The 14,977-nt window shown below is 45.0% G+C and overlaps 1 protein-coding gene across 1 annotated transcript in view; it reads left to right on the forward strand.

Annotated features, from left to right (window-relative positions):
- Positions 1–14,977, forward strand: part of ALOX12 (arachidonate 12-lipoxygenase, 12S type) — a 99,710-nt gene that overhangs the window by 68,844 nt on the left and 15,889 nt on the right. The window contains exons 6-11 of the mRNA XM_033925159.1: positions 2,265–2,437; positions 3,045–3,188; positions 6,802–7,005; positions 9,254–9,340; positions 10,973–11,142; positions 11,320–11,441. Coding sequence (XP_033781050.1) covers positions 2,265–2,437; positions 3,045–3,188; positions 6,802–7,005; positions 9,254–9,340; positions 10,973–11,142; positions 11,320–11,441 — 900 coding nt within the window. The remainder of the gene's footprint in view (positions 1–2,264; positions 2,438–3,044; positions 3,189–6,801; positions 7,006–9,253; positions 9,341–10,972; positions 11,143–11,319; positions 11,442–14,977) is intronic.

Raw genomic sequence — 14,977 nt, forward strand, 5'->3', positions numbered from 1 at the left:
CTCCCCACCAGAAGTTGCCCCAGTTCTGTTCCAGACATTACTCACCTCACTGTCTGGAGGCGGATTCCTTTCTGCTGGATTGGACATGCAAGTTTCTCTAAGCATTTCCACCTACTCCTCTCATTCTAAAGACCCTTGTCAAAGTCAAGCAAGAGGCCGCCACCATGATTCTCATTGCCCCTTGGTGGCCCAGGCAGCCTTGGTTCTCCCTTCTACTTCTGCTCAGTGCCAGGGAGCCAATGCCTCTGCTGATATTTCCATCAGTTCTTACACAGAGTCAAGGTGCACTTCTACACCCCAACCTTCAGTCATTACACCTGACAGCTTGGAAGCCTCCAGGAAACCTGCCACTCAGCAATGCTATCAGCAGAAGTGGACTCGTTTTTATGCCTGGTATTTTCTTCATCATTATGATCCAACATCCATTTCAATTTCACTAGTCTTGGATTACCTCCTTCATTTGTCAGACTCGGGACTCAAGTCTACATCTATTAGAATCCATCTCAGCGCTATTACAGTTTTTCACCAACCAATTAAGGGTAAACTTTTAACTGTTCATCCTCTGGTCTCCAGATTCATGAAAGGACTTTTCAATGTTAAACCACCTCTCAAGCCACCTCCAGTAGTCTGGGACCTCAATGTAGTTCTTGCTAGGTTGATGAAGCCTCCATTTGAACCAATGTCTATGGTTCATCTCAAGTTCCTTACCTGGAAAGTTGTTTTTCTCATTTCAGTTACTACTGCCAGAAGAGTGAGTGAACTTCAAGCATTAGTGTCAGATCCAGCATTCACAGTATTTCACCGTGACAAAGTGGTATGTCGCACACATCCAAAGTTTCTGCCGAAAGCCATCACTGAATTTCATCTCAATAAGTCGATTGTGCTTCCAGTGTTCTTTCCTAAGCCTCATTCTCATTCAGGAGAAACAGCTCTCCATACTCTGGATTGCAAGTGAGCTTTGTCCTATTATCTCAGCAGGACAAAGGCTCATAGAACATCTCCTCAACTTTTTTGCCTCCTTTGATTGTAACAAGTTGGGACATCCTGTTTCAAAGAGAACGATTTCCAACTGGTTGGCTTCCTGTATATCGTTCTGTTATGCTCAGGCTGGGCTGCAACTGGAGAGTCGTGTCACAGCACATAGAGTTAGAGCTATGGCAGCTTCTATAGCTTTCCTCCTATCTACTCCTATTGAGGAAATATGTAAAGCAGCTACCTGGTCCTTCGATCATACATTCACTTCACATTACTGTCTGGAATCTTTTTCCTGATGGGATGGGCACTTCGGTCAGTCAGTATTACAAAATTTATTTTCTTAAAGGCCAGCACTCCCACCACCCCATTCTGGTTAGCTTGGAGAATATGCTGCCTGCTTGTCCTGGGATAAAGCACAGTTACTTACCATAACAGGTGTTATCCATGGACAGCAGGCAGATATTCTCACAACTCACCCTCCTCCCCTGGTTGGCTACTTAGCTGGCTTACTGAACTGAAGAGCCGCACACCTACATCGGGCGGGAAGGCACTCGTGCATGTATAGTGCAGACTATTGCAAACTTTCTGAAATCTTAAAGTGGCGATGCACTTTTAAAGTGTCCATACTGGAATTCCGTGGATGATGTCACCCATATGTGAGAATATCTGCCTGCTGTCCCTAGATAACACCTGTTATGGTAAGTAACTGTGCTTTCTGAGCCCCCCCTGGGAGAACAGTATAGAAAACTGAATAAATAAATATTGTGAAGTTTCAATCTCCAATAACTAGAGCTTGTATTGTGATGTCATAATGCCTCATTCCACCAATGCCTAAGAGCCAACCTCATCAGTGATGTCACAATAGCTGGATTGTCCTTTACTTGGCTCACTTCTACTACATTTTGATTTCTAGAGTGGCACAGTGGTTAAAGCTATAGCCTCAGCACCCTGAGATTGTGGGTTCAAACTCACGCTGCTCCTTGTGACCCTGGGCAAGTCACTTAATCCCCCCACTGCCCCAGGTACATTAGATAGATTGTGAGCCTGCTGGGACAGACATGGAAAATGCTTGAGTACCTGAATAAATTCATGTAAACTGTTCTGAGCTCTCCTGGGAGAATGGTATAGAAAAATGAATAAATAAATAAATATGAAAACCAGGCCTGAAATTCCAGTTTCTCGATTGTGATCCAGAGGCTGGTCATAGGCGAAGGAGAATGTAGCGTAGAATATAATGTGGAAGGATTTTTGTGTTTCAGTTTCTCTCGCTTCTCTCACTTTGCTTATAGAATATGTCATGAAGCATTGGAAAGAAGACTGGTTCTTTGGTTATCAGTTTCTCAATGGAGCAAACCCTACTCTAATCAGACGTTGCAGTCAGATCCCTAGGAAGCTGCCCATTACAGAGAAGATGGTGGCCCCTTCCCTGGAAGACTCTACATCTCTTCGGCAAGAACTCCAGGTAAGTAGTCTCACGTCGATCTGTCCTTCTTGTAAGGGGGGATGGTCCGCTCCGTGCACGATCTTCCTTGGGGCACCGGCACCCCTCCTACTCTCCACCCCTCCCTCCCTCCCACTCCTCCCCCTGCCGCGCGGCCGCCCTTTCCCTTCCCCCGTACCTTTTTTAACTTCAGCGCGAGCAGCCACAGACATGCTGCCTGCGTCGGCTTTGGTGCTCTCTCTGACGTCACTTCCGAGACCCGCGTCTAGGAAGTGACGTCAGAGAGACTGCCCAAGCTGACGCAAGCAACCAGTTTGTGGCTGCTCACGCTGAAGATAAAAAGGGGGGCGGGAAGAGGGTGGGAGAGGAGTGCCACTCACCCCAGCTACGCCTCTAGGCATTCTTGCCTCTAAAGTGAAGCCCACATGTTCCAAAATCAGACAAGATGGAGGCATGCTGGGCAAGAGAAGGGATGGTAGGTGTTTGGGATTGAGATGGGTTTGTGGCTTTGTGAAGTGTGTGGGGGTTGCAGTTGAGAGTGGCTCTTGCTTATCAAGCACTCCCTCCCCCTCTTCTATTTCACAGTTCCATGTGTTTATGGTTTGTGTGTTTTTTAATTTTGTAACAGAATGGAAAAATCTTTATATTGGATTATGATATCCTGGATGGGATTCCTACCAATATCATCCAGGGGCAGAAGCAGTACCTGGCAGCTCCTGTGTGTCTCCTGCACCTGACACCCTCTGGGCATCTAAAGCCCATTGCAATACAGGTTAGAACCCTATCGATATTTCAGAAATTGATGACAGATAAACACCATAAGGCCGATATCCGGCACTATTGTCCAGCCAGATTAACAGCACTTAGCCAACTCTCCGGCGATATTCAGCGGGAGATAGGCTCCTGAATATCCAGCTTAGTGAACTGGCTGATGACCGGGTGTGTTACGTGACATATCCAGTCACCGTCAACATTCATCAACTCACTGGCTAAGGTTGACAAGCAGAGAGAGGTGCCTTAAAGGGTTGTCTGTCTTTTGGCCGTTTAGCCAGTTAGCTGTTGAATATTTTTATTAAGTACTTTGATTTAAGTATTAAGTCTGTCCAAATGAGATAGTAAGCTCTTCTGAGCAGGGACTGTCTGTTGCATGTTGAATGTACAGCACTGCGTACGCTTTTCAGCGCAATAGAAATAAGAACATAAAAATAGCCTTACTGGGTCAGACCAATGGTCCATCCAGCCTAGCATTCCATCTTCACGGAGGCCAATCCAAGTCACAAGTACCTGGCAAAAAAACAAATAGTAGCAGCAAATGATAAATATTAATAGTACCATGTTTTCCCCGAAAATAAGACCTACCCTGAAAATAGGCCCTAGCATGATTTTTAAAGATGCTCCTAATATAAGCCCTACCCCAAAAATAAGCCCTAGTTAAGATCGACCCCCGAAGCCACCCCGACACTCTCCAACTCCATCCCTGGCACTAGCGCTGCCCGATTTGCCAATCATCTCTCCCTTCCTCTCCTTCACCCCAATTCTTCCTCTTTCCTTTCTCTCCCCCCACCATGTGCAGCATCTTTCCTCGCCTCTCACCCATCCCCTTGTGCAGCAGCTCCCAAGGTCTCCAAAAACAGTGGCAGCGCTCTGAACGGGCTGCTTCGCTGCCTTCCCCGCCGGGGCCTTCCCTCTGCCACGTCACTGATGACTAAGCTGTACAGTCTTTTCCTCGGAGATCCTTTGTGCTTCTCCCATGCCTTCTTGAATTTAGATAAGAGTCCTCATCTCCACTAACTCTGCTGGGAGGCTGTTCTAAATATTCATTACTCTTTCCTGAGGGAAATATTTTCCTTAGATTATTTTTCTTTTCACCTTCATTCTGTGTCCCCTCATTCTAGAACTTCTTTTCAGTTGAAAGAGACTCACCTCCTGTGTATTTATGCCATGGAGATATTTAAATGTCTCTCCCTTCTTCCAAAGTATACATACTGAGATCTTTAAGTCTGTGCCCATACACTTTATGACGAAGACCACGGACTATTTCATTAGCCACCCTCTGGATTAACTCCATCTTGTATATATCTTACTGAAGGTGCAGTCTCCAAGAATTGTACACAGCAGTCCAAATGAGGTCTCACCAGAGAGTTATAGACGCATTACCATCTCCTTCATATTACTTGCCATTCCCTGAATTTTATTGTTTTATGTCATTGTATGCTGACAATTAATTTTATTGTACACCACTTTGAATTTCAGATTAAGCAGTATAATAAATTTTTAATAAACCTTGAAACCTTGAATAGATACAATCACCCCCAAGTCCTGCTCTTCTTTCATACATTGAACATCACCTCCTATACTGTATTTCTCCCTTGGGTTTTTGCACTTTTTAGCATAAAATCTTGGATCACAAATTCTAGACCATTCTTGAGTTGCGTTGTGTCCTCTTGTCATGGCGTTTACTCTATTGAGATTTTGAAAAATTCTGCAGAAGCAAACCTTTTCCAATGAACCTTCTGCAATATCGCTGCCCAAAAATGTTAACACCCTTTTTTTCAGAGTAACTACATTTACCACCACTCTACAGTATATTGCCTTCCACTCAACAAGCGTCTAACCCAGTCACTCACTTTAGGGCTTATAACACAAATATCTCCTTTTAGTTTTGCCTACTGGTTTTCTATTATATCCAGATGTTCTAAACAGGCTGATAGTACAAGTGGATCGATTTTTCACTCCATCAAAAATTACAAAGACTAGGGGACACTCAATGAAGTTACAGAGGTTGTGGAAAGAGCAGTTAGCGTAGCTGGTTTTAACAAAGGTTTGGACAATTTCCAGGAAGAAAAGTCCATAATATGTTATTGAGAAAGACATGGGGGAAGCCACTGCTTGCCCTGAATCAGTAGCATGGAATGTTGCTACTCTTTGGGTTTTTGCCAGGTACTAGTGACCTGGATTGTCCACCATGAGGATGGGATACTGGACTAGATGGATCATTGGTCTGACCTAGTAAGCTATTCTTATGTTCTTCTGTATTTCTCCACCTTGTCAAAGTTAGTCAAATTTAATGAACTCTCTGATACTCTATTCTAGCATCCAGTGATCAGTGGAAACATTTGAAGCCTATTCTCTTTCATATTCAGTAAAGATCCATCCAAAGTCCATTAATGAACATTTCTAGCTAAATATTATATCCAGTGCTAGTCTTTCTTGTATGATAAATTGAGGCATTTGTTTTGTCCACAGTCCATGATGTCTATGGCATCAACAAAGAACATAAGAGTTGCAATACTGGGACAGACCAAAGGTCCATCAAGTCTAGTATCCTATTTCCAGAAAAGGCTAACCCAGGTTACAAGTACCTGGCAAGATCTCAAGATAAGTTGCTGTATAGTATCTGGCACTAGACTTTCTTGGATGATAAATTGAGGCGTTTGTTCTGTCTTTTGGGCCGGAATGAAACTCAGAACTATAAACTGTCTAGAATTTAATTTAGTTTAATTTTTAAATCTTTCTCATTTTCCTGTTATTGATATTTATAAATTTAGATTGTTAATGTAACTATTCTATCTTTCCTTATAATGTAACTATAATGTTCATTTTCTTGGACCTTGAGGGGTTTTTTTTTCTTTGCCTTCAATGTTCTTTACTTTTCATGGGGTACTTTCTTTTCCTTCCTCTTATTATATGTCTCTGTTATGTTAGTGATGTCTTCTCTTGTATGCTTAATTAGATTGTGAGCCAGTTCGGGACAGTGAGAGTTGCTCAATGCCTATATTTAGTATTGTAAGTCGCTTAATACCTATGTTCAAGCAGTATATCAAATGCAATAAATCCAATCCAATCCAATTTGTCTGACCCAGCATGGCTATTCTTATGTGAGCCAAATATAGGACAATCAAGGCATTATGACATCATAGATGAGTTTTACTCTTAGGCATAGGTAGAATGAGGCATTGTGACATCACAGTATCAGCTCTGGAATGTTGCTACTCTTTGGGTTTCTGCCAGGTACTAGTGACATGGATTGGCCACTGTGAGGATGGGCTATTGGGCTTGATGGACCATTGGTCTGACCCAGTAAGGCTGTTCTTATATACTCCCCTTCCTTGTCAACGTTAGTCAATTTGAATGAACCCTCTGATACTCTATTCTGGCATCCAGTGATCAGTGGATTGTGTGGTTCAACATTAGATCACTAGTAGCCAGAATGGAGTATCGGTGGGATTTCAACCCTAGCTTCCCTTGTAGCTGTTGTATTTTGCCCACCTTTTATATATCACCACTCTGTGCTCCCTGAACCACCAACGTTTGTGTTCAGAACAGAACCACATCCTCCTAACTTAACTACCCTCCAAGTTCCTAACTCTTCTCCTGTCCCACAGCTAAATCAAGCTCCTGGGAAGAATAACCCCATCTTCTTGCCCTCTGACCCCGAACTGGATTGGCTGCTGGCGAAGATTTGGGTTCGGACGGCAGAATTCCAGATGTATCAGATTGCCTCGCACCTCCTTCACACCCACCTGGTCGCAGAGGTCCTCTGCGTGGCTACACTGCGCCACCTACCGACTCAGCACCCCATCTTCAAGGTATAGAGATTTCTTGGAGGGTATTGGGGGAGGAAAAGAGAGGCAGTGTGTGTGTGTGTGTGTATGTAGTGTGGGAACAATAGTCAGCTAGTGGCAATTACCATTTTTAGTATCAGACTCTATTCAGGAACCAGCACTCCATATCCAAGCATACAGAGTACTGTCATCCCATATTTTGATTACTGTAATGCCTTATTGATGGAGGTTCCGGAGAAGTACTTAAGATCGCTCCAAATTACCCAGAATACTGTTTCCAGGATTGTTTACCCGTGTGTTTAATTTTCAAGTTTATTTAGGACTTAATATCCCGCCTACTATGAAATACATCTAAGCGGCTTACAGGGCTCCTTTTACTAAGGTGCGCTAGCATTTTTAGGGCACGCTGAAGATTAGGGCGTGCAAACCCCGCACTAAACGAAAAATACTAACGCAAGCTCTATGGAGGCATTAGCATCTAGCGAGCTCACTAAAACCGCTAGCGCACCTTAGTAAAAGGACCCACAGTCTAAATTCTGGGGGCTGTGTGTGCTGGTCTGGACATGACAGTGAAGAAAGGGGGCAGAGCTACAATATTTAATAGGATAGCTGGGTGAGGTTAGGGCTACCCTATTAGTAAACTACAAAAAGAGGACATATGGCTCCGCCCCCCTGGCACCACCCATGACCCCGCCCCTGATTTACCCAAAGTGCCCTGTCCCGCTCCTGCCTCCCAATAGTCTCACCCTTACCCTGCTCCACCCCTTAGCAAAGCCTCTACCTCTCTCTAGCCCCCCCCTGAGTCTCCCCTGTGTCTCCACGTACCTCCTTGGCATTGCAAATTCAAACTTCGGGCAGCCAACAACTGGCAGTGTTAGCAACATGATCCTGCTGCCATCAGCCTGCCCAGGAAGCCTTCGACCTGCAGCATCCCGCCTATGCGGGAGTAGGAAGTCGCTGCAGAGCGACGGCTTCCGGGGCATGCCGACGGCGGCAGGATCATGTTGCTAATGCTGCCGGCAGTCTGAAGTTTGGAAACTGCAGCGCTGGAAGAGGTACGTGAGCGTGGGGACAGGCCGACGTGAGAGTCATATTTATTTCCGGAGCGGGAGCTGGACTGGAGAGAGTGAGTCCAAAACTCCTTCCAGTCCAGGTAACCGTCTGGACACCCGAATAGTCCTCTACAAGAGGACATGTCCGGGTAAATCCAGATGTCTAGTAACCCTAGGTGAGGTAAGACAAAAAGGTAAAATCTTTACATCCAGTCAGTCTGTCCCACTTCTGACTTATCCGTTGCTCCAGAGTCTCCATTGGCTCTCGGTTTATTTTAGAGTTCAATTTAAATGTGCTTGTGTTGTTTTTGAAATCCTATATGGTATCTTTACTCCTCTCCTTCCTTTATCTTGGAATGCTTACAGACTTTCTTTTGCAAGAAGTAACCAACAATTTAAATTATCTCTTCCTTCCAAAAAAAGGGATTAAAGGAGTCAAGATTTTTAGTCAATCTCTGATCTTTAAGTTTTCTCAACTTTGGAATGATCTTCCATTTCTTTTAAGGAGTTCCGGTTCACTTCAATTTTTTTGCAAATCTTTAAAAACTACTTTATTTGCTAAATACTTTGAAAATTAATTTCCTGCAATTTAGTCTTACTTTTTATGGTTTTTATTTGTTAAGTTAATTTATTGTAAACTGAGTTGAGCTTTCTTAGAATGATGACTCGGTATATAAAGCCAAGCCTTAGATTAGATTAGAGTGGTGTGGTAAGGGGAGGAGGGGTGGTCCACCCCGATCGCCTTTTTGGTGGGGGCACCGGCACCCATCCTCCTCTATGCCCCCCTGCTCCTTCCCCACCCCCCACAACTGTGCACGCATGCCCCTTCCCTTCCCACTCATCTCTTTAATGTTCTCGGCACGAGCAGCAATTTGAACCTGCTGCTCACGCCAGCGTTGGCTCTTCCTTCGGCTTCACTTCCTGGACCCGCGCCTAGGAAGTGATGTCGGAGGATTAGCTGATGCTGGCACGAGCAGCAAGTTGGGGATCGCTGCTCGCACCAGGAACGTTGAAGAGGTATGGGGAAGGGGGGGTGCTCATGGCAGGAGGGGTGGGAAAGGAGCGCCATTGGTCAAGTGTGTTCATCAGAGAAAAGGAACATTTTAAGTTCGCCTTTGAATTTGTCTAAAGATGTTTTCTCGATTTCATAATAGCACTGCTTGTGTGTGCACTTGTGAAATATATTTATAATTTGTATATCTATCTTGGCTTTGCCGCAGCTCCTCATACCGCACATGAGATACACTTTGGAAATAAACACTCGTGCCCGGGGTGAGCTCATTGCCGAAAATGGAATCTTTGATCAGGCAAGTGACCCTAATGAGGTCAGCGGGGGGGGGGGGGCAAAAAGAAATTTGAAGGAATAGGGAACAGGATTATTGCTTCCTGAGGTTGGGGGTGTCACTAATGTGGCCTTGGGGGAAAAGTCCACAGTGGGAGAACATATCTACATGCCTCAAGGTCTCTCCTTGAAAGAACCCTGTGATGAGATTGAGTTTTAACTAGATTGATAAGTGCACAGAGAAATTTATTGTCTGGAAAAGGTTTGGGGGTGAGCGGTGGGCAATGTAGCAAGGAATCTAAATGAAGAACCCAGGTGACGAAAGAGACCCTCCCCCTCTACTTTTAGATTTGATGTGGGGCTCATTGAAGTTCCCCTGAAGGAGGGTGTGAAGTGGGAGCGGACTTTGCATTCATTCCTTCCAATACCCCTCCAGAAAGCTTGTCTCTGTTTTAGCCACTGAAACACTTGCTCAGAGACATTTAGAGTATGTTATGCCTGGAGCTGAGTCGGAGTCTGAGCCTTCACACCCTGTTCAGATGTTTAAATCTTGACTTAATAACCAGCCCAGCTAATAATCAAACCAACCTTCTAACTGCAGGGTCAACAGAAGTTTAGGTTAACTAACACTTGAGCTCATTAGAGAGACCCTATAAGTTCCATAGAGGCCTCTGTCAAGACACTACATTTTACTGAGTAAACTCTATCCCAGAAAATCCATTCTTCAGTTTATTTTACCACACAGTGAGAAATAGCATATATTAACCAGATGTGAGGGGGAACAGACTCTTCCTCCTTCTCAGGCAAACACCAGGGCAAAAAAAGTCTGGAGTGCTTTTAAGTTCTTTGTGTGGTGTCCAAAAAGTAGTGGCTGTGTCGTTTTCCCTTTTTATATCCCATCCGTGAAGAGCTGTTACTATGAAACTCTACAAGAGAAATTGTTACTAAGCTTTTTTGACTTATCCTCTCAGTTTTTTTTGATTGTTAGGTATTTATCGTTGGTTGAGCTGGTCATGGCCATCTAGGGTTACCATTGTTTGGGCCGTAAAAATCCGGACACATCGCCTGGCCCTGTTCTGCTCCAGCCCCCGCCTTCAGCTCCACCCCAGCCCCTCCTAGTTCAGCCTCCAACCATGCCCCCATAAACCTCCTCTCTTCTTCCCCCAACAAGCTCCGGCTGCATCTGGAGGGCTTGGAGCATGCACGGATGTGTGTGACGCCATTCGTGCATGCTCAGATGCCCTCCAGATGCGGCCGGAGCTCGTCGGGACTTTTCAAACCCCAGACAAACTGCCGGGTTTTGGAAAGTCTGTTCGGGACCCCGGACAATCCTCTAACAGGAGGACATGTCCTGATTTTCCCGGACATCTGGTAACCCTATGGCCATCGTACATTCATTGCAGGTCAAGGGCTACTGTTTATACTCTGACCCTGCCCTGGTTTTTGGATGGTGGCAATTCAGCTACATGCTTTTAATCGCACATTTCTCATATGTGCTGCCACCAGAGATTGGCATTGTTTTGCCAGTCATTTTGGGGATGGATCACAGCTTCTGGGACTGAGCATAATGAAGTCTAGCAGGGTGAGGGCTGGCAGTCTGTGATGTTTCCATGCAGGGATTGATCAGCAGATGTGATCTTGTTTCTCTTTGAAACAGGCTGTGTCGACAGGCGGTGGAGGGCTTCTCCTGGTGGCACAAAGAGAGTACCAGCGGCTAACATACAAGTCACTCTGCTTACCTGATGATTTAAAGAACCGAGGCACGGAGAATCTAAAAGGTTATTTCTACATGACGGATGGACTTCGTGTATGGGGGACCATTCAGAGGTAAGAGTTTGTCAGCTTGGCTGAATTAGTTAATGGAATGAGATATCTTGCATAGGGAGCAGTCAATCTCTGATATCTGTCAAATAATATCCTTGGCATTCTGTCCCAGCTCCAGCGTAAGATTGAGACAAGGACACCCATTCTGCCTCTTACCCAGCATGCTCTGCTTCTTGACAGGTATGTGCAGGGGATTGTGGAATTATATTATGACAGTGACCAGGACGTGACCTCTGACACTGAGCTGCAGGCCTGGATTAAGGACATCGCTGAGGAAGGATTTACTGAGGCTCCAAACATTGGTGAGTTCCAACACAATCTCCTCAGAGTAATGTCTCTGAACGGGTTAATTTTACACACAGCACAACAGGAAAAGTGGGGTTACTCACTTGTAACAGAGGTTCCCCTTGGATATCTGGATAGATCAGACACACACATGAGTGCCGTCACAGCTCTGGCACCAACAGCATGATGTCACCCTTGTGAATGGCTGATTGTTCATGGAGAGAAACCTCTTTCCTGTGCTAGGGTACACTGGGGATGATCTCAGTCTTTCAGATTCACTGCTAGTGCTTGCTTGGAGTGAAGTTTTTATGGTGTGATATCTGCAAACAACATATTATTTACTGTGTGCCAAATTCCTCTTTCTTCTAGACTCTCTATACCCTCTCAATTTAAATAGAAAGTCTGTACTATAAAGGGAACAGTCATCTGTCGCCCTCTATCTGTGAGATGGAGGATGGGTGCTCTCTGCAGCTACAATATAGATTCCTGGCCCGGCATGTCCTCCCCCTTCACCTCCGCTTGCATCCATTTTTGTTGCAGGGGAATGCTGGCTGCAGCAGCGACTCTGAAGTGCTGCCTGTGACTTCCCTTCCTGCTCTCCTTGTGCCATGGTCCACCACCAATGATGTAACTTCCTTTTTCAGCCTGGGAGGAGCGCGACACAAGCAAAGCGCAGAGAGAGGCCATGTTTCAGAGTCGCAGCCGCAGCTCACATCACCCTGCAACAAAAATGGATGCGAGCTGAGGTGAAGTCGACATTAGACCGGCGCACTTAGAAGGGGGAGGATATGCCAGCCCATGGGAGACCCCTAGAGCCTTAGGGCTCAGGGCAGCCGCCCTGTTTGCACCCCCCTAACACTGGCCCGGTCTGCTCAGCTTTATACTGGTTATTCCTCTCGCCCACTACTTTTTTTTCAAGATTGGCCTATACAATACTAATATATATTATCTCTTATATTCCACAAATTTCAATGTAGATTCAATGCAGATCATAAAACAGTTATCCTACATCCTAGGAGAATACAATTAAAACCACTTAATATAACACATTCAGAAAGCATTATCAAATAGGTTTTCAACACCTTTACAACAAAAGATATTGTGGGTATAATTTGACATAGGTACAGTGACAGACTTTTCCAAATTATGGCCTCCTAATATGCAAAAGTAGATTCAGATAAATGTACACCGTGTACTGGTATATACTGAACAGGAGAAATTAATCTTGAAACGCTGTGTATTTCTAGTAGCGACGAATATCTTTGGAACATTCAAAGCATAGAACAGCCCATAAGACTTAAGAACATATATGGCATTCTAGACCAACCAGGGACCTGTCTAACTGAAAAACGAGTCTTGCTGCCATGTTTTGCAATAACTGTAATCGTTTATATCATTTCTCAGTTATACCACAATAAAGAGAGTTGCAATCAACTAGGTAGGGAAGCAAGATAGCTTGGGCAATACTCCTACAACTCTGAGGATTTAGTACAGAGCGTACTGCTCTGTTGCTTCATCCTGAAACATATTTTTTTTTAACCAAAGTATTAATCTGGTACTCAAAATTAAGATTAGAGTCCACGATAATCCCCAGTAATTTAGAAGTATTTTCTATTTGCAATTTTTCTCCAGAAGACAATGGGGCTCATTTTCAAAAAAGAAAAATGTCCTAAAGATGGCATAAAACTAGAGAATGACATGGGGAAAATATTTGTCCCCGTCTCCGTCCCATCCCCGCGAGCTCGGTCCCTGTCCCGTCCCCACGAGCTCGGTCCCCGTCCCGTCCCCGTAAGCTCAGTCCCCGTCTCCGCAAACCATCTGATAAGAACATAAGAACATAAGCATCGCCTCTGCCGAGTCAGACCACAGGTCCATCGTGCCCAGCAGTCCGCTCTCGCGGCGGCCCCCCAGGTCAGTGACCTGCAAATGATCCTCTTTTGAAGACATTTTGACCTGTATAGTACCCCCTCTATCTATATCCTCAATCCCCTTTTCCTTCAGGAACCTGTCCAACCCCTTCTTGAAACCCGAAATCGTACTCTGCTCCACCACCTCCTCTGGAAGTGTATTCCAGGCATCCACCACCCTCTGAGTGAAGAAGAACTTCCTAGCGTTTGTTCTGAATCTGTCTCCCTTCAATTTTCTTGAGTGCCCTCTTGTTCTTGTTTCCCCTGCCAGTCTGAAGAATCTGTCCCTCTCTACCCTCTACACTGCAGCTAAACTTATCTTCGGTAAGAGTAAATTTGATCACGCAACCCCTCTCTGCTCAAGGCATTCCATTGGCTTCCAGTGTATCTCAGAATTCAATTGAAGTGCATTTGTAGTGCATATTTGGCATTTTTGCCACTTTGATTCCTTTAGACTGGAATGTTCATAGATCTCATCTTGCCAGAAGTTCTCAAAAATTAAAACTTACATTTCCTTCTCTCAGTGGTAAAAACAGAACCTTTAAAGAGATTTAGGGCTCCTTTTACATAAGTCTCGAATAGTTTTATACTAAACTTATTTTATTAAAGTATAAAAAAGAACAATATTCTGTACAATTGCCATTTTATAAATCAAAGTTCTGGCTGCTGAACTAGAGAAAGAGATGTTCAGCTGGCAGGGCTTTGTTTATAAATGTTTATCAACACAACTAATAAATGTAGTCCGAGAGCTTGTCTCGATGGGCGAAAAGTAACACGGGGCTGGGAGGCACAAGTGTCACCCATTGAGACAGGCAGGTAGGTGGGGGGGACAGTGAGAGTAGATGGGAGTTTCCCGCCGGGAGGATGCTTGGGGATTGGGCAGGAAGGGGGTCGGTGTCGTGGAGGCGAGGCTATAAAGCCGGGACCTGGAAGGACCCGGTTCTTTCGGTGGTCCTCCAGGGTGGCTTTTCCCACCCGCCTGCCTGTACTTTTGGCTAATGATGGTAGCTTGGGAGGGTGGTTTTCCTGATCTACTGGGTGCTGGGCTCATCTGGTGATGAGCAGTGGGCCGCCTAGGAGCCGTGCCTTGGGGTCAGGTGACCCAGTTAAAGGGGCATGTGGTCATGCCACCCTTCAGACTCTTGCTGCAGTGGCGGGGTCGAGGGCAATTTAATGCTATGTATCTGGTAGCTCGGGAGGAGCCTGGTATATTGTTAATTGATGTTAATTTATTTGAATATTATGTTGATAATGTTATTTGATTATCATGATCAATAAACAGAGCTGTGGCTATATTCACCATATTTAGAGACTGTGTGCTGTGTGATAGAAGGGGTAATGGGGCAAGTGGTTGGGGGTGGTGGATGGGAGACAGCCGGGACTATCCAGATCCCGCTGTTATACTACTTTATCCTAAAGCAAAATAAAGAGAATAAATAAAAATGTTTTTTTTCTACCTTTGTTGTCTGGTTTCTGCTTTCTTCATCTTCTGCTCATTCAATTCCTTCCATCCACTGTCTGCCTTCACTCTCCCTCCACCGCCCCCCCCCCCCCATTGGTCTGGCACTCATCTTCTTCCCTCCGCTTCCCCCATAGTCTGGCATCTCTCTCTTCCTCATTTCACTTCAGCACCCCTGTCTCTCTTC

Source organism: Geotrypetes seraphini, chromosome 16, assembly GCF_902459505.1.
Source record: "Geotrypetes seraphini chromosome 16, aGeoSer1.1, whole genome shotgun sequence".
NCBI lineage: Eukaryota > Metazoa > Chordata > Amphibia > Gymnophiona > Dermophiidae > Geotrypetes > Geotrypetes seraphini.